The sequence below is a fragment of the Pipistrellus kuhlii genome, unplaced genomic scaffold (genome assembly GCF_014108245.1).
Source record: "Pipistrellus kuhlii isolate mPipKuh1 unplaced genomic scaffold, mPipKuh1.p scaffold_m20_p_2, whole genome shotgun sequence".
Lineage (NCBI taxonomy): Eukaryota > Metazoa > Chordata > Mammalia > Chiroptera > Vespertilionidae > Pipistrellus > Pipistrellus kuhlii.
In genome coordinates this window covers 182,641,650-182,661,350 of record NW_023425515.1, presented here as the reverse complement: position 1 = coordinate 182,661,350, position 19,701 = coordinate 182,641,650, and the positions used below count along the sequence as shown (strand labels likewise).

Here is a 19,701-nt window from a genome sequence, read left to right as displayed (position 1 = left end):
GAAACATTGATCAGCTGCCTCTTGTACATACAGAAAGGAACCCAGGACCTTTCAGTCTTCAGGCCAGTGCTCTATCCACTGAGCCAAACGGCTTTCGGCAAGATTGCTCTTATTGTTATTCCTCTGGACTGGCCAGACAATGTATAAGACCCAAGAATAAAATAAATTTGTCTCCAAAAATTATAAAAATAAGCCAAAACAACACACACAAAAGGAATCCATTTGCTTGTGGTATGAAAGACAGAACTTGCTCAAGAGAAAGTAAAACAGTTGCTTCAGCCAAACCGGTTTGGCTCAGTGGGTAGTAGAGCATCGACCTGCGGACTGAAGGGTCCCGGGTTCGATTCCGGTCAAGGGCATGTACCTTGGTTGCAGGCACACCTCCAATAGGGGCTGTGCAGGAGGCAGCTGATGGATGTTTCTCTCTCATCGATGTTTCTAGCTCTCTATTCCTCTCCCTTCCTCTTTGTGGAAAATCAATTAAAAAAAAAAAATATATATATATATATATATATATATATATATATATATATATATATATATATATATATAAATTTTTTTTAAAAAAAAACACACAAAAAACAACAACAACAGCTGCTTCACCTTTAAATAATCAGCAGAGGGAACCAAACATTTTTAAATGTCTATCACTCACCTTTCCATTAAATGCACTTAGCTCAGAGCTCCACCCACAGTTAAGTGTTCAAGAACTAAAAGTTCTTATCACTATCACCATATCACCATTACCATTAAACTTATTACTACCCATTCAGTGCTGAGGATACAAAGGTTAATAAAACTCCTTCCTGTCTTTGAGGACTTCAGCCTAATGAGAGGGAGAGGGGGATGGAGCAAAAACATAACCTCTCACACTTGTTCAACTTGACAGTTTACAAAGCCCTTTTACACACACCATCTCATGAATTCTCAAAACCACCTCCTGAGGGAGCCATTCTTCCCATTTTAGAGATAAGGAAACTGAGGCCACGTGGGCTCCAATGACTTGCCCAGACATTGCAAATTATGAATAAAATAAAATATAATTTTAGAAGAACCCCCCCACCTTTATTAGAGTAACAGACGTGTTATAAAGCGATGGAGTATATTGATTATGTAAGGCACAGAGACCATCGCCGTTTTACTAAAGAATCTAGAAAGGATAGCTTTTACAGAATGACAAAACCAGCCAGGCTTTTAAGAGCTCTCATATACGGAGCAATGACTACGTGCCTGGCACTTTTTTTTTTTTTTTAAATATCTTTTTATTGATTTCAGAGAGGGAGAGAGATAGAAACACCAATAATGAGAATCAATGATCGGCTGATCGGCTGCCTCCTGCACACCCACACTGGGGATTGAGCCTACAACCCGGGTATCTGCCCTGACCGGGAATCGAACTGGGGTCTCCTGGTTCATAGGTCGATACTCAATGGCTGAGCCACGCTGGCCAGGCTGTGCCTTGCACTTCTGTGTGTTTCTCTAATGCTCGCAAAGATGCTGAAAGGTAGACATGGTCAGTTGCCTTTCCCAGAGAGGGGACACTCTGTGCCCAGGGTTGCACAGGCAGGAGGGGACAGAGTCAGGGCTGGGACCCGGGCTCTGGCACTCAGGTGAAGAGCTGGAGCCAGGACTTCCTCCCGCGATAATTTTGCCAAGGACTACGCTCCTGCTGAGAGGCGAGCGCCTTTCTTGCCTCACTCCACAGAGCATGAGGAGTGGGAGGAAGAGTGCAGGCACTTCTCCAAGGCGAGAGGGCTTGTTCCAGCCCATTTGGGAAGCAGCATAGCGTAGCACGGCCTTCAAAGCGTGTGCCTCTGTGCGTATGTGCATGCACACGCACACGTGTGACGGTGCGAGAAGCTGGCTGAGTGCCGGGTCTCACAAAGCCTTGTGATAAAAATCTGTACATCTTCCTGAGATGTCAATTGTACGAGAGAGAGAGAAGGGAGAGGGAGAGAAACATCAATCAGCTGCCTCCTGCACACCCCTGCAACCAAAGTATATGGTCTTGACCAGAATCGAACCTGGGATCCTTGAATTTACACTGAGCCAAACCGGCCAGGGCTCTCTTGATACAATTTTAAGGGCTACCAATTACTAGCAGCTCACCTGCACCAGGTTCTCGACCTCTGTTGTCTTCATTCCTACAACCGCTCAATAAACAGTTTCTATTTAGTTTTACAGATGAAATTCTGAAACTCAGAAAGCTGTTCAGACAGCTCTGACGTGGCAGAGACAGATCTGAGCACAGGGTCTGTCTGATCACAAAACTGCTGCTCATGCCCCTGATTGCACCATCTCTGGCCTCCCGCTCCTCTGGGTCACCCACTCCCACCCCCATCCTCTTCAAGATGGGGGGGGGGGCATCATGAGTGAGCTGGCTCTGTATTCAGCTGAGCCTGGGCAGGCTCCCGGGTCTCAAGCTCTGTCCCAGCTGATAACACACTTGCCATGAAGTAATTACAAATCCCAATCATGAGAGAGGAGCAGCTGGGCCTGACTGGGAGCACGAAGACCTGGCTCTGAATGCCCAGGTCTGTGAGGGAATCTTCCCACGTGGCCCTGGAGGAGTCCCTTCCTCCCTCCAGCGCTCGGTTTCTCCATCTGTGACATGGGAAGAGCTGTGACGTACTGAGAGCCGGCTGCAGGCGGGCAGCCTTCCAGGTGCCTGACACGAGTTCCTCACTAAATCCTCTCTGTGGGCAGATTCCAGGCAGTGTTCTTGGGGGGAAGGGGAGACTGAGAGGTGAAGAGTTTGCCACGGCAGCAGAGCCTGGGAGTGCAGGCCATGGCCCTCACCCCTTTCTTCTCGTGCTATTTCTCAAGGCACCAGGCTGTCCTGGGTGCCACTGAGAGGGCTCTGAGGGGCACAGATGCCGGCCAGGCCCTGAGGTGCTGTGACTGGATCATGCCAACGACACTAAGGAAGGAATTATATTAGGAATCTGACAATGATGCTATATATATATATATATATATATATATATATATATATATATATATATTGATTTCTGAGAGGAAGGAAGAGGGAACGAGATAGAAACATCAATGATGAGAATCATTGATTGGCTGCCTCCTGCACGCCCCCTACTGGGGATCAAGCCCGTAACCCAGGCATGTGTCCTTGGCTGGAGTCAAACCTGGGACCCTTCAGTCTGTAGGCTGATGCTCTATCCACTGAGCCAAACCAGTAGGGCCCAGGTGCTTTACCTGTTCCCTCATTTACTCCCCACTGCAACTCATGTGTGGCTCTGACCATAAATAAGTTACCTGGGGTGGCAGAGCGGACGCGGGACAAAGCTAGAATTTCAGTCGGCACCTCTCTGGCTCTCAGACTCACAGAAAGTTCCAGGCAGGCTGCAGTGGCTGGGACAGGCCGACTCTGTACGACCCGTGGTTTGTACCGAGTGTTAAGTGAGCAGCCGACAGCAACCGCTCTGGACACGCAGGCTGTGTTGGAGACCTGGGCTCTGACACTTCCTCCAGGGTGACCTGTGGTGGTCCCTTCATATCTGTGACCCTATAGGGGTGAAATGGAGGCAGCCACCCCATCCCTGTTACTAAATAGACACTTTTTAAGAAGCATGCCGGTATATACTTTATTGATGTTTTACAGAGAGGAAGAGAGAGTTAGAAACATCGATGAGAGAGAAACATCGACCAGCTCCCTCTTGCACACCTCCTACTGGGGATGTGCCCGCAACCAAGGTACATGCCCTTGATCGGAATTGAACCTGGGACCTTTCAGTCTGCAGGCTGATGCTCTATCCACTGAGCCAAACCGTTTCAGCAATAGACACTTTTTCTCTTTTTTTAAAAATATATTTTAATGATCTTTTACAGAGAGGAAGAGAGAGTTAGAAACATCGATGAGAGAGAAACATCGACCAGCTCCCTCTTGCACACCTCCTACTGGGGATGTGCCCGCAACCAAGGTACATGCCCTTGACCGGAATTGAACCTGGGACCTTTCAGTCTGCAGGCTGATGCTCTATCCACTGAGCCAAACCGGTTTCAGCAATAGACACTTTCTCTTTTTTTAAAAAAAATATATTTTAATGATCTTTTACACTACAGAGAGGAAGGGAGAGAGATAGAGAGCTAGAAACGTCGAGAGAGAAACACCGACCAGCTGCCTCTTGCACACCCCCTACCAGGGATGTGCCCGCAACCAACATACATGCTCCTGACCAGAATCGAACCTGCGACCTTCAGTCCGCCGACCGACACTCTACCGCTGAGCCAAACCGGTTTCGGCAATAGACACTTTCTTGCCACTTACTCTATATGAGGAGTCAAATCTGTAATGGAAAATGCAATTGATAGGATACAGGTCCAACATTAGGTCCCGGGAGGTCCGTCTGGATGAATCCTCAGTGGAAGCTGGGATCAACCCTTCACACATTTGGACCCACAGCAAACCCTGCCAAGGGCCCCTGGTATGACTCAGGGTATGTAGTGTGGGGGAGGGGCAGGGGGATGGAGTGTGGTCTGTCCTGATGGTCCCCAAGTCTTCATCTCCTAGCATAACTTACAGGTCCCGCATCCCAGTCTTGAACACCCTTTCCCCCTCTCTCCCCTTTTTAAGACTAGAGCCGGCACAGGCTGAACACAAAAGGACCTCTAGGAAGAGCCGGGGTCAGCGAGTGGGCGGGTCACCCGGGGCGTCGGCTGCGCCTTGGGTACCCTCATTGCCACACAACACTCACTCAGCCCCAAACCAACCGGCTGCCAGCTGGCCAGCGACCACCTCGATTTAGGATAATGAGTTCCATATGTTTCCATAAGAAACCAGCTAAGCTTTTCCCCAGCAGTTCTTAAAAAGTGTTCTCTCCCCTCCTGGGCTTCCAAACGCATGCTCGGCCACCCTCGTTTCATTTACCCCTAATGAGAAGGGGGGAGGGGCTGGGTGGCAATGACAAGGAGACAGTGCCCCAGGGGATCCCCATTCCCTGCCTCCACAGTCCCAGGTCCTCAGGGGGCGGGAGGGGCCGTGTGCCCACCGGGCCTGCAGTTCCTCTGTGAGAGCCGTGGGTGAGGCCTCCGCTCCCATCTCCCTAAAGGGGGACAGTGACCCCTGCCCAGGGGAGGCGGAGAACGGCAGAGTGCCATGGGAAGCCGGGAGGCTGGGTTTCGGTCCTCCTTTGACTAACTTGCTGAGTCCCTGACTAGGCTCCTTCCCCTCTCCCATCACAATGATGACCGCTAAGGGCCCTCCCATCCCGGACAGACTTTAGATTTATGAACAAATGACAAGGGAAAAGGAAGGGCACTGCTTAACTGTTAGATATGGGTGGCTCCAGGCCTGGGTCTGGAGAGCCCAAGGTCTCCTGTGTCACTGCCAGTCTGGGCTCCCTTTGGCCACCATCAGGAGCAGGATAGCGTTGAGGAGCAAAAGGAGGGTCCCCGGATGGCAGGTCAGCTCCACCCCCGCTCAGGAGACTATGGAGGGATGTGCTACAGCGGGCCCCCCCATCTCCCTTATCTGGGGTGCCCAAGGAAACCCCCAAATCTTGGTCTCAGGGTGACTTACTGCCCTGATCCAGACCGTCCACTGACCCTACCCAGAGACTGACTCACTGCCCTTGGCCACTGCTGCTGCTCAGACTAACAGCCCTCACACCCCATTAACCCTGGCCACAGGCTGGCTGCTGCCAACTTCTACCCACACTCACCCCCGAACCCCGCCTCCCAGGCTGAACCCCAACTCTGGCCACACTCTGACCCCTCACTCTTGCAGAATGACCCCCTGATTTGGGTCACAAACCGACCCGCCCAACCACTGACTCTTAAGGGGAGAAACAATCAGATAGCAATTAAATCCTAAACTCTATGAGGACACAGGGCCTCAGAGAGAGGAGACCGAGGCGGGAGGGAAGGGGGGAGAGCGGGGTGGGGGGCAGAGGCTGCCCGCAGGCCCCCCGTGGGCCTCGGCCGAACTCAGGGGGTCGGAGGGGCCGTGTGCGGGGCACATCGCAGGCGCCCGAGGAATGCGAGCCGCCGGGCCGGAGGAAGGAAGGAGCGGGGCGCGATCCAGGGCCGCCGCTCGGCCGGGCAGCGCCGCGGAGCTGCGGCGGCAGGAAGCACAGGGCGGGGGCGCCGCGGGCCGGGCGCAGCTGGGGGCAGCGGGGGAGCGGCTGGGTCAGCGGCTCGGCCGGGTGGGGGGCCCCCCGGGCCGGGAGGCTGGGAACCGGGAGGCCGCGCTGCTGGCAGGGCGGCGGGGGCGCCGCGAGACTCCGGATGGGCTGGGAGCCCCGCCCGCGAGCTGCGGAGGGAGCCGGAGCCAGAGCGGAGCCAGAGCTCAGACATCCGGGCGCCAGCGAACACCTGCGAGCGGCCCCCAGGGCCCGCGGGGGGGGCCGGCCCGCGCCGGGGGCGGGCGGGGCGGGGCCGGGGGCGGGGCCGCGGGCTCGGCTCGGGGCCACGTGGCCGAGGCCCCGCCCCGCCCGCCCGCCAGCAGCCTCCGCGCCGAGCGGCTCTGTTCTTGCTGGGCGGGGAGCGGGCGGAGGGCACGCTGGGCAGCATCTCGGGGGGCAGGAGCCACAAGAGGTTTTGGGGTGCAGCCCGGGGAGTGGGGAAGAGTGGTGGCTGGGAGAGATGGGGAGGCCTGGGAGACAGATCGTTGGAGGTTGGCCAGCGCAGCCCCGGCTCGGAGGAGCTATAGAAATGGCCTTCTCCAGTGGGCACCACCATGTCCCGTGTCCCAGACATGGGTTCGAACCCTTGTCTTGAGGCTTCAGAGCTATGTGGACGCGGGCAAGTTACTTTGCCTGTTCCAAGTCTGTTCTTTTGTTTTGTGTGGGTGTCTGGTTGGGGTTTTTTGTTTTTTACAAAGTAAAAATTTCTTCCAAATGTCCGCATATCAGAGCTGATGCTAGAATGTACGTTAAGACACGCAATGAAGAGTGAACTTGGTGTTTCAGAGAGCCTGATAGATGCTGCAAGGCGTATTATCTTTCCTAGGAACCCAAACCTGCCAGGGCGGTAGCATCATCCTTTTACAAATGAAAAGGAGGCCTAGGGTGGTCTTAGGTCTTTTGTTCAGCAAGCACCCTCTGGAGACCCAAGTCCGTGCCAGGCCCAGGGGGATGGTGGGAGGAAAGAGCTGGCCTGGAGCAGTGGTGAGGAGCCTGGCTTTGGAGCCAGCTGGAGATGGGTTTACCAAGCCTCCCCGCGTGACCTGGATCCAGTTATTCAGCCTCTTTGGGTCTGTTTTCTCTGGAGAGTGAAAATAATGATACTTTTATGGGTTTTGATAAGGATTAGAAAAAAAAAAATGGAGAGCCTGGCCCTGGTTAGGCCCTGGATGGGTGATTATGACAGAAGTCGCTGTGCTCTTTCTGAGAGTTTTCTGACCTTAGGGCTCAATTGCTTTCCCTCTCTTAAGGACGAATGAATTGGTGTGCTGGTTTCAGCTTTTGTCTCAGCCACCTGAACAGCCCGGTCTCCGCAGACCTAACAGGCAATTTCCTTGGAATTAGCTTAATAATACCTTGTAGGTGTGTGATGCATTTCAAAGAAGGTTCCCACCATTATCTCTGTCCAGGGAGGCAGCGTTAACCACCAGCTGCTGGGCAAAGGGAGGAGAGGGCTTGCGGAGGTGAAGTCAGTGGCTTGCTCTTTCCAGCATTCCACAGTCCCGACCTTCTGAGCAAGCAGGAAGCTGCATACTGGGGGGGGGGGGGGGGGGGGGGGGTACAGAATGCTGAGTCCAGTGCCTGGCTCTACGGCAATTAATGGTGTCATGTGGGGCCAGGTGCCTCTGAATCGTATCCTCAAGATCAGCAAGTTCATACAGATGTGAACACTGAGGCTCGGTTATGTAGCCAGTATGTGGCAGGGCGAATATTTGCACTCCAGTGTGGTCTCCAGAGCCAGGACAGCACACCCAACTACTGATCCAAGGCCGACAGACCCAGCCGGGGCCTTGTATCTCTTGTTTTGAAGAGTTCCTCCTATGAAGCCTGAGGGCTTCCTGGGGGATTGGAAAGCTATTGCTCTTCGAAGTTGTATGAAGAGTGTTCATACCTTCCATCCGATCACCAGAGGAGACCAGAAAGCAGGTTGAGAACCACTGGTTGGCTGGCAGGATGGCTGGCAAAGACGGGGTGATCGCCTCCCCGCCACATGCCCCTGCTCACCCCTGCAAGCTCACCAGGGTTAAGGCGTTAAAGGGGCGGTGATGACGTGAGCTGTTTGTTATGAAATATTGAACTAATTCATGCCAGGAGCCAACACACACATGAGATCATATCATAAACGGGAATCTAGGGAGGCCAGATGCCTGTGGAACCCACCTGGGGAGCTGCCAGGTAGGGGGGCAAAGGGGCATGGGTTGGAGGCCTGGCCCCGTGGAATATCCAGTCTCAGGCCCTGCTCCTGTCACCGTGTGAGTCACTGTAGTTAAGATTAAAATTCCATCTCTGCCTCTCAAGGGGCTGTGATAATCTGGCTCCGACCCATTACCCATTGAACCTCAGTTTCTGCATTTCTGAAATAGAAATGAAGATGCGTGCTCTCAGAGAAGGCTCCCAATGCAGGTGGTTTAGGGAGGGAAATGCCAGGAGGAGTAAGGCTGTAGGGCCTCTTTATCCAGTTCAGGGTCAAAGTCTCCAACTACCTGATGGTAGAGGAGCGATTGGTGTATTTCCCAACAGGCACCAGAAACCCTGGTCAGGATGTCCCGGGACTTGAGGGAAGAAAGCCCTCTTCCCAATCTGGGAAGCCCAAGAGGAAGCCAACCGGAGCGCAGGAGGAGGGAAGTGAAACCAGACCCAGCGGCCCGTTTGCTCATCTCTGAAGTGGGTCTGTGCAGCACCACCTGCCTGGGCACCAGGTGAGGTGCTGCTCTCCCCAACGCCCCGCTAGAAAGGCGTGAATAATAATGGATTGAAGGCGACAGGCATCTATCTGCCTGTGTAGCTCACTGGGACGGCAGACCTGAGTTCAATCCTGAGCTCCCAACTTGCTGGGGGAGCTGGTGCTGGGTCACAGCCCCTCTTACGACTTCCCTCATCTGTCAAGTGAGGAGCCTGAGGTCCAGGAGTCTCTGAACCAACCCTCAATGCAGGGTGCTCCCGCCCTGAACCCGTATACTACTTCCCCTCCACCCCACCGTTAGCTGGGAATTTTCCCATCTCTCTTTTAAGAGAATAAATGCTTTCACCAGGCTCCAGGAACATGTATTTCCCCAAGATTCAGCCTTGCGGGAATGTTAGCACTGATGGAATCAATCGAGATATACTCACAAGTGTTTAAAAACCTTTTATTATGCAAAATGTTAACTTTTATAAAAAGTTTAATAACATACATCCCATGGTTACAGAAAGTCACCTTCCTGCAAAAAAGGTACAAAAAGCTATATACTCTATTATAGAGTTCATAATCAGGGCAACAGAGCCTTTTTTTCCCGAGACCAGAAGACCAGCTCTACTGCTGGCCTTGGCACAGTTTGGAGCAGCCACTCTCCCCCCCACCACACCCCTCCACACTCCGGACAGTCTTTAGAACGTGGGGGCGGGTGGGGAGGGGCTGGGTGCCGTTGCCCAGTCGGTGCCCAGAGCTTGCTCTGGCTCTTCAGGCCACCTAAAAGTTCACAGCCCTTCGCTCCCGGGCACCAGGTCCATCCAGCCTCGAGGCAGGGGGATTTGGGAAGTGAAGTAGGCAGGGAGAGAGAGGCTGGGGTCCATCCATGCCCTGGGGCTTCCGGCCACAAGAAGTCCTGGGGTCCCAGGCGGAACGGGCGCCAGCACCTGCGTTCTGGGTGGGGGAGGAGGAAAAAAAAAAAAAAAAGACCAGAGAGCCGTCAGTTTCCGCCGAGCGCGCCGAGGCGGGGGCCGCCCGCAGACTGGCCGGCGCCAGGGAGGAAACTTGGTCTCTACCTCCAGCTGATAACTCCGCGCCCGCGCTCCCCCCACCCCGTTGGCGCCAAAGGACCACAGGCGGAGCCTGCGCCGCCCCTCCCTCTTGGAGCTGACACTGCTAGCTGGGAGGGCTCCCTGTACGGCTCCAAACGGCTAACGGAACGCCTATTTTATTTAGTCGGACCTGCGCGTCCTTTCTTTCTTGGATCTTTGGCCGCTGGGGCAGGGCAATCGCAACGTGCGCTTTAAGGTTGAAACGCACTCGGGGGCGAAAATCGGTCCCGTCATTCATTGGATGGAACCACGGTCAAGTTACTTGCCCCTCTCTGGCCTTGGGTTTCTCAAAATAGAGCGGGTATAGTCCCTTTAAACGTTTTCCAGCTCCAACGCTTACTGTTCTATCACCACCGCGCCCCCATCCTCACCCCTCCATCCCCCGAGAAGGTGGGGATCCTCACCTGGAGGCGCCAGGACGGCCAGGTCAGTGGCACAAGCTCCTCTTGTCGTTGGAGATCACAAGTTCCGGAGAGAGGTCCGCTGTCTGAGAGAAAAGAAAAAAAGAGGTAAGAGGCTGGTAAGCATGCCACTTAGGAAGCTTGAAGGGTCCAGCGGCATCCCCAGCCCTGGACCTCAGCCCTCTCCCTGCTCCCGCGCGCGCCCCACGCGTACCTGGATGGGAAGATGCGGGCCGTCCGGGGGTCCGGGGGCGGGCTCGGCCAGGACCACCTGCAGGTCGAGGATGTAGTCGATGACACGCTGCAGGATTTCCACCTGGCTAAGCTGGGTGCCCCGCGGGACGCCGGGGACCAGCTCCCGCAGGCGCGAGTAGCAGTGGTTCATGTCATCCAGCAGGCTCAGCGGCTCCTCGGCTGCCGGGCCCTTGCCGCGGCCCCGTGCGATGGCCAGGCTCCGTTCCGACAGGCAGCACACCGCTTCGTAGCAGCCGCGCACCGGGCTCAGCGCCTTCATGTCGAGGAATGAGGTCTGGAAGTGCCCGAGGTCGGAGGAGCTGGAAAAATGCCTGCAGCAAGCTTGCTCTGTGCAGACGCTCGCCGGAGCCAGTACTTATAGAGCCCGCCTGGAAGCCACGCCCCTTTATGCAAAAACAGTCCGCAGAGGCCCCGCCCCCGCCGACCCTTGGGCGTTCACAACGCGGTTAAATTGCAAACAGGCTTTCTTCGGGCCGGTCTGACGCCGAATACCGCGGAGTCGTGGATTCAAAGAATGAGGAAGCGCTGATACTGGGGGAGGCGGGCCTCTTTGCCAGCAAGGATTTCAAAAATCACTTAAAACCATTAACTCCAAGAATTCGCCTTTTCCTGGCAGCGCCCCAGATTCTTTGAGCTCCCCTGCCCCCCCTGCCAGTCCACCCACAGCCCCACACTACTGCGAACCCACAGTTCTTCCGAGGTCATAAATCCCTGAACAGCAAAGCAGCTTTTCTTTCTTTCTTTTTAAAGCAAACGGATTTTTTCAAGGGAAACTTGTAAGGAATTAGTGCCGCCTTGTTCCCCAATTTGCTGTTGTCTGACCTCCAGACTCACTGGCGTCAGGAATTATCTTGTGACCAGAAGGGAAAAAAATTAATTGCGGTGAAGCTGAGGTTACAATGAAGAAAACAGATTTGGGCTAGGCGCTGAGATTACAGAAAGAGGAGGGAGAAGGGGTTTGAGCAAAAAACTATTTGAGCAAGGGAGGGAAAAAGCTTGAATCCATGTTTTTTGCCTGGGGAAGGAAAAGAGCTCCCATCTTCTGGCCCCATGCACTTCATAAGGAGCCAAAAATATGCCTAGTTATGTGTTGGAAGTGAGTTTGAATAAAAATTTGGACAGGGTTTTGAGTGTGTGTTTGTGTCAGAAGAGATGATTTCTATGTAACCTTTTAGGAGACCCGCATGGAGTCAGCAAGAATCTCTTAACTCTTGCTTCCTCCTTTCTCCCCACTCTCCAAACAGCTCGATGCAATGCAGAAAACAATAGTTTGGTGATACCATGAGCTCTATTGTCTTATCTCTTTCTGCTATGGAAAGGCAAGCCACCTGGACTTGATTATTGTAGGCCTTGCTAAAATAGCTCCAGCTCTATCTGAGAGCCCAGGAAAGGGACCAGAGGACAGGCACGTTAAGCTCTGTGTTGCAAAAGGACATTCCATTCAGTGTTCTTCTTATCACTTCCCAAAACTTTTGGGAATTTGCAGCCTTAAAATGCAGGTTCCCATCTTGACACTGGCCAAGTGGGATTCCCCCAATGGTTGCTTCCTTTATCAATCGGTTGGAGGCAGTGGCTCCTGCTCTCAAGAATGTCACAATTTGGGGAGACCAGATTAACACAGGAAGCAATTAAAGAGTTCTGTAGTATGTGGCACTGATTAACAGGACAATGAAAGCTCAGAGCTAGGAGAGTCTCAAAAGAGTCCCAGTGAAAAGGACATGGGACTGGAAATCGGGAGCCTTAGGTTCAATATCCCAGCCCTGCCAAAAATTTGTCACGTGATCTTGAACAAGTCCAGCTACTCCAGCCGCATTTGCCTTAGGAATAAAAGGGAGAGATGGTGCTAAGTGTTTATTTTAAATCCTTTCCAACTCTGGAAGTCTTAAGGCTTTATAATTTGGGACAGGCAGGTGTGGCGTGGTAAAGGGTACAGAGAGGGCTGTAAAGCATGTCCAATGTCACACCACAAATAATGGCAGAGGCAGACATGAAGTCTTGCTCTTTGCTGTCATACCACAGGGCTTGCATGCCAAGAAAGACTTTTGAAAGACAGGAATATTTTCAAGGTTAGCCTCTTTACTATAAGGAAAAGGAAGAAAATAACCACTGAACGGCAAATCAATCTATATGTCCTTACAGACATGAAATGAAGAGCATGTCAGCTCTTTGGTCATAGGAAGGGAAAATGGTGGCTTATGGGAATTCCTGAATGACCAACTAGAAAGCCCCTTTCTTTTCTATCATGCAGTTTTCTGTGGTTTGTGCAAAATGGCAAAGCCCAGGAGGTTCTGGAAAAATCATGGTCTTCAGGGGCAGGCAGATTTATGTTCAAATCCCCACCCGCTTTTACTAACGATGTGAACTTTGGGTAGGTCACTCCTCTGCGCCTCAGTTTCTAATTTATAAAATTGACCTAATTAGACCAACCTCACTCCTTTCAACAAATAATTGTTTGAATGCCTCTTCTCTGAGAGGCGCTTGGCATGCTCCCTCCATCAGATCTGCTAGTCTCCTTGGTGCCTGGGGACTCAGTGTGGGCCAGGTGTGTGGTAGGTGCACCGTCCACAGGTCCTCACAGGTTCTCCTCGGGCTTGTAAAGCCATTTGCAAAACACCTTCACATTTGTTATTTCCCAAGATGCTTTCAGACTGAAATGCCTCTGGGCTGTGTGACATAAGGCAGGAGAGGGACGCAGCGGGGAAGCAAGCTGAATTCTGTCCTGGCCATGCCAATTACTTGCAGCGTGGCCCTGGATGCATTTCCTTCCTTCCTGGGCCTCACTTTTTATAAATCTGGGGGGGGAGGGGAGGAGAGGGGGGAGCACACGACCTCGAAGGGTCCTTTCAATCAAACATTCTAATTCTGAACAAGCAGGTTAAAAGGTTGGAACACGGAATGAGGTCTGAACCCCAAAGACTTCTTGTTCCCATCGGCAGGCTGGAGGGCCAGCTCGGGCCTTCTGCAACTTGCTTAGCGGCGGCGGGGGCCTCAGTCTCTTATTCCAAATGTCTCTGAACTTTCTGTTCCCAGTTCTGCTTCTTTTACCAGCTTTTTCCCCCCTCTTGCATTTTTTATTTTTATGAAAGGATGTCATTAAGGCTTTTGTCTGCACTGTTTTTGTTTCAGAACTTTTCTCACAATCCTATTTTTTGTTGAGGAATCCGCTCCTTTGCCCAGCTGTGGGTCCCGGTCCCACAGCTGTGTTGATCTAAGACTCAGCCCCAGACAGCCTGGCGCCAGGGTGGGACGTCATGCGTTCACACAGGGATGCGTGTCCCAGGCAACCTTTCCTCGGGCAGTCACCGGCCGGCGACGGCCGCCCCCGCCAATCAGCGTCCGACACCCGAGAAAGGGGCGGGGCCTGCGCCGCGGGTCGGGGAGCGGCTTGTGAATCGCAGATGCTGAGAACTTGATAACGTTCCTTGAATTGGTGTCTTTTAAAGTCTACCCCCCTACACACACCCGCTTTCTTTTCTTTCTTTGTTTATTCTCTTTCTTTCCACCGTCTTTCTTTATCTATATATGTATATAGTTCTTCGTGGTCATCGTCTTCTTCCTTTTTAACTATCTCCTCCCAGTGTCAGGAATTATTTTGTAAGCATTTCCAGGAACCGAATCTTCCTTTGCCAAAATTTAAAAGAGAGAGAGAGAAAAGAAAGAAAAAATCAGTGTCGTGCTCTGCTCTCTGCTCTTTTTTTTTTTTTTTTTTTTTTTTTTTTTTTTTTTTTTTTAGCGTTGGCAGAACTATTAAGTTATACTGTTTTGTCTTTTAAATTTTTTAAAGTGGTGGGGGGCCTCTGAGCTTGTGATTTCAAAGCCAAAGTAATGATGATGAGAGTTGCAGATGTCTTTTTACCTAAACTGAGCTTCTATCTATCTACCTATCTTTTTCCCCCCATTTATGTGGAAAGTGAGGATCAAGGAAACATCAGAAACTTGCCCAAGGTTACTTTGGATGTCAGCTGCCCACCTGCGGCCCAGCCCGGACCTCCTCCTCCTCCTCCTCCTCTGGTTCCCTGTCCCCTCTGCCCTGAGTCTCATTAGCATTAGAGTGGTCTGCTGTGGCCTCAACACCCCCAGACTCTGCATTTCCCAACATGTACCTGTTTGCTCACAAAGTGCCTGTAAAGGTTGGCGGAAAACGTCCTAGCTGCATACGTAGAACATATCCATACCTTCCCACCCAGCAATGCCACACACAAGAAAGCACAGGGGATTCAGAAGCCACGCCAGGCTCGAATCCTTCATGGACTCCTTCCCTCAGTTGTCCCTTCCCGTAAAATGGGGGGAGGGGAACAACATCCATCTTTCTCACAGTTGGGAGGGTCAGAAGGGACAAGGGACGGAAAGTGCTGTGGGAACTGTCATTATTTCTATGTGTTATGATGTAAGGTAGTCCCCTGGTGAGGGGGATAGATGGTGCCAGGTGAGTTGAATGGTTCCTCCTGGGTGTTCAGGAACCTGGGCCATACTGAGGGGGAGAGTGTGGGGAGCATCTGGAGCTCAGGCATGAGTCCCTGTAGGGGTGAGGATGTCAGGGGCCTCCAGGATGGGCTGCTCTACAGTTGAGAAGTACTTGGTGCCATCATCATCATCATTATCCTTTAGCGACTCTGAACTGTTTGCCAAGTTCTGTTTGTCTTCTCTCACGTTATCTTATTTCATTGACCCAGTTTATGACAAGGAGACTGAGTTTCCAAGAGGTTAATGTGCTTGACCATGGGCTCAGAGCTAGTAAGTGGCAGATCTCAGGTTTGCAACCAGGTCTGCCTGACTCAAAGTGTCCTCTTTTGTGCCCATGCTGTTGTTATTGTTGTTGTTGTTTTCTAATCTTTTTTAAAATTGATTTCTAGAGAGAGAGAAACATCAAAACAGATTTGTTATTCCACTTATTTATGAATTCATTGGTTGATTCTTGTATGTGCCCTGACCAGGATCGAACCTATAACCTTGGCATATGGGGACAATGCTCTAACCAACTAAGCTACTTGGCCAGGGCCAACATTGTTTTTTGTTGTTGTTGTTGAAAGTTGAAGTTGACAAACCCCTTGCTTCAGCTGGTAGGCAGTGACCAGGGAATGTGCAGGAGCTAGCTTGGCACCTGGGGTGGGGTGGGGGGTTGGCCACCCACAGGGAAGTCAGAAGGGAGCTGATTTTCCGAGACCATATCCTGTGCTGGTGCTTTCTACATTCTATCTTGTATTATCTTCTCTAGAGACTTTAGGGGTAGGTATTATTATGAAGTTCACATATACTGAAGTTCAGAGATTTGTCCCAACAATCAACCTTCGAACCCAGGCCTCTGGCTGAAACATTGACACATACCAGGATGGAGACTGACATCCAAACGGCACAGAATCCAGACACACGGGGACCGGTTCCCTCACTCCCGAGCATTGCTAGGCTAAGGAGGACACACCAGACAGCCTCCTTTCTCTGGTAAGGGAAAAGTTTGGAATTTCCAGACTCTGGAAAGCATCAGTAGGTTACGTGGGAGTTTAACTCTAACTTAACAAGAACATATTGCTATAGAAAGTGGTCCTGCCATTTCCAAAGCGCACACATTCATGGTTGCATTGAACACTCCCAAATACCCTGAGGAGCAGAGAGCTCTCCTGCTTAGTAGTCAAGTCTTGTCTCCCTGGTCCCAGTGTCACAGTGCCTGGAAAATGTACTGAGTTAAGTTCCACCACAGTGATCACGTTGGGGAGACCTCTTAGAGGGGGATGTAAAGCTGAAATACAAGTGGTGCCGGATGACACTGATGATGACTCTCAGGCATGGTGTTCTTTGCTGCAGACAAATGCTGACGTTTGGATCTGGATGCCCACTAACAGGTTTTAGGAAACGCTTTAGAAAAATGGAATCCAAGGCAAGAAAAGATGAAGGAAAAAAAAGAAAAAAAAAGGCCTTGAAAAGCAATGTTTACCCTGCCTAGATATTATCTTGTGTTGGCCTAGGTCCCAGCAGCAATTCAAAGGCTTGGAGGATAGTAGGTAGGGAGGTTGGGGGGGGGGGGGGGGGGGGGGCGGGGCGGGATCTGGCTTGGGGACCCAGCTGACCCTGCCAGAGAGGAAAGGGCTCCTCCACCCCTAGCCTGCCTCCCTGGCCCGGACTCTGCAGTGCGTTCTGCGGGCCCACGCTGTCCTTAAATGTAACCATCCCAGCGGCCAAGCCTCAGCCAGCTTGTACAGGATGACTTCTGCTGAGTGCCAACCATGAGCCAGGCACCTCACGGGCATTATCTCCCTCAATCTTCATACCCATCGGAACAGGGTGTTATCCCCCTCGATCCTCATACCGATGGGAACAGAGCGGCGAGGTGACTTGCCTAAGGTCACCCAGGGTGGAGAGGCAGGGCAGGGCAGGGCTGCCTGCGTCCAGAGATTGTGCTTGGCAGCCAGACTACCAACCAACCAACTGCAGGGAGGGAGGAAGCAAACGCTGGAGAATGGGCCACTGGACTAAGGAGAAAGTGGAGATGGGAGAAGAAATCAGTTCTTATGGGAACTCTATTTTGATCTGATGGTGTCAAGCAGCGTGTGTGTGTGTGTGTGTGTGTGTGTGTGTGTGTGTGTGTGTGTGTCTGAGAGGCTGCTCTTCTGTGTGTGCGTTCCTCCTTCTCGGAGTGGGGAACCCTCCCTGAGGCCTGTGAGTGTCTCTCCCCGGGTGCTGCAGCCTAGTTAGCCACGTGGGGTGTCTCCCCCAGTGCGGCGGCCCCCCGCCCGGGTGTGTGACCTCCTCCGAGCGGCTGCCTGGGCACCCGCTCCGGCCAGCGCGCATCTCCCCCGACCTCCGGGCCAGGTGCAGAGCTGGGCCACGGGACAATGGGCCTGTGCGCCCGGGTGGCCTTTCCCTCCACCCCCTCGCCCAGCGCGACCCTCCCGCCCGCACCCCGCGCCCCGGAGCCCCCCGCTCCGGCCCGGCCCGACCCCCCCGGCCGTCCCCGCCCGCGCCCCGCGCCCCCCGCCCCGGCGGCCCCAGGCGCGCAGCTGCGGGACACACAATCGGGGCGCCCCCGCCCCCCGCGCAGCCCCCCGCGCAGCCCCTCGCCCAACAAAAGCCGCTTTCTTCCCCGCCGCAGATTAAAGCGCGGGAGGGGGTGGAGGAGCCGCTCCGGCCCCGGCGGGGGAGGGGCGCGGGGAAGCCGGGCTCCGGGCCCTTTGATGGGAGCGTGTGGGAAACCCGGAGGAATGCGGCCGCCGGGAGGGGGCCCCGCCGGCACCCCGAGGCCCGCCGCCCCGGCGCCGCCCGGCCGCGCCCCCCGCCCGCCCGCCGGCCTCTCCGCGCGCCGGTCCCGGCTCCCTCCCCGCGGCCCGCTCTCAGCTCTAGTCTCTCCCTTCTTCCTATTTCGCTTCTAATTTTTCCTTTTTGCGAGTCCCCCTTTCCTCCTCTTCTTTTCATTTCTGTACTTTTTGTGCATCTCCATCTCTTTATCTCCATCTAAACGCCCATCCTCTCTCCCTCTTTGTCCGGGACCCTCTCCCGGCCTCTGTGCGTCTGTCCCCGCGGCTCCTCCCGCGCCTCGGGCCGCCGGTCCGTTCCCCTCGGCGGCTGGGGTGCGGCGCCGTCAGCATCCCTGTCCCCCCCCCCTCCCGCCGTGAGGGCCGGAGGGGCACCTGGATGTGGGCGGTTTGTCTAAGCATCCCTGGCCCTGCACACGTGTGCGCGCAGATGGGAGCTGGCAGGGAAAGTCTGCGGGGAGCCCAGAAAGCCCCAGGGAGACTTGGGGAGGCCCTCCCCCCCGCCCCCCGACACCGGGGTTGAGCCGAAATAGGGGCTCTCGGAGGCCTCCAAGGGGTCAGAATTATTTTCGGCTCCGCTGAACTCGGTCTCGGAAAGGAATTCCTGGCCCAGGACCGGATGGTGGCCTTGGGACCCTGATGGGAAATGGCCTGGGTCTCCTGGGCCCTTCCCTCCTCTCTAGTCCTTGGGACCCGCAGGCTTGAGGGAGGAAGGGGTGGGGGGCTGGTTCAAGACAAAGGGCTTCCAGGTGGCTGGGGGCAGGGACCATCCCTGCCAAGACAGCGAGGTGGGGAGGGGGGGGAGGGAGCTCAGCCTGGGACCCTGGGACCCCCACTGGGCGCTGCCACTGACGGACAGCCCTGGGCACATCCCCCTCTTGGGGCACCAGTGCCCCCGCCTGTCAAATGAGGTCGTTGTTTAGATCAGCAGTCGCCCTCAACCTTTTCTTCCACCCACAGGTCCCAAGAACCGATTTATTCCAAATGTGTTGCTTATATTAATTAATCGGCCTTCTCGTTTTTTGTGTTGGTAAAAGACAAGCATTCAGTCCGAGCTTCTGATTAGCATGATTCATTACCATGCAGAGCTGTTCTAATTCCAGCCAAAGACACCGCCCAGGGAGACCCCCCAAACCATGGGCACCTTCCTCCTCTGTGCAGCAGACTCCCATGGAAGAAGTGCGTTTGAATCCCGAATCTGCTGGCGTCCAGCTGCGTGACCTTGAGGAGGTCACAGCTTCCCGGTTTCCTTATCTGTAAAAGGGAGATATTCATAATATACACCCTCCGGATTGTGCTGAGCATTATGTCAGATAACAGGCACAAACGTGTCAGGAATAGCCTATGAGCCCAGAGGTCATGGTACGGGTCCCAGTGGGGTTGGGGGGGAGTGGGGGGGGGCGGGGGGGCGGCGCGGTTTGCAGGAGGCAGCCAATCAATGATTCTCCATCCCCAGTGATGTTTCTATCCTCTCTGCCTCTCCTTTCTCTCTCAAATCAATACAAACATTTTTTTTTAAAAATATTTTTTATTGATTTTTTTTACAGAGAGAAGGGGAGAGGGATAGATAGAAACATGGATGAGAGAGAAACATTGATCTGCACACGCCCTACTGGGTATGTGCCCCCAATCAAGGTACATGCCCTTGACCAGAATCGAACCTGGGACCCTTCAGTCCGAAGGCTGACGCTCTATCCACTGAGCCAAATCAGTTAGGGCCAATAAAAAACATTTTTTTAAATTGTAAGGAATGGGAACCTGATAAGTAGCAACTTTAACATGTTAGTGATCTATACAGTGATTTTCAATAGGTATGCTACATTGATTTTTAAAACATGCAATACCTGACTATTTAGGTAAGGGGAACTTACCACTTTTCCCTAC

General features: G+C 53.4%; 1 protein-coding gene across 1 annotated transcript; it reads right to left on the bottom strand.

The window, feature by feature from the left end:
- Positions 1-9,251: 9,251 nt before the first annotated feature.
- ID3 (inhibitor of DNA binding 3, HLH protein) lies at positions 9,252-10,926 on the bottom strand. Its single transcript, XM_036446759.2, has 3 exons — positions 10,533-10,926; positions 10,322-10,404; positions 9,252-9,759 (listed from the first exon to the last, which is right to left on the bottom strand). The coding sequence occupies exons 1-2, from the start codon at positions 10,830-10,832 to the stop codon at positions 10,345-10,347; spliced, it is 360 nt and encodes a 119-aa protein (XP_036302652.1). The 5' UTR covers positions 10,833-10,926; the 3' UTR covers positions 9,252-9,759; positions 10,322-10,344.
- Between the last annotated feature and the right edge of the window lie 8,775 nt (positions 10,927-19,701).

What these genes read in the sequence shown, in the direction of transcription:
- ID3 (XM_036446759.2), bottom strand. Translation starts at nt 10,832, where the DNA reads ATGAAGGCGCTGAGCCCGGTGCGCGGCTGCTACGAAGCGGTGTGCTGC. An exon ending in GCCCGCATCTTCCCATCCAG is followed by an intron (nt 10,405 to 10,532) that starts GTACGCGTGGGG and finishes CTTTTCTCTCAG; the next exon opens with ACAGCGGACCTCTCTCCGGA.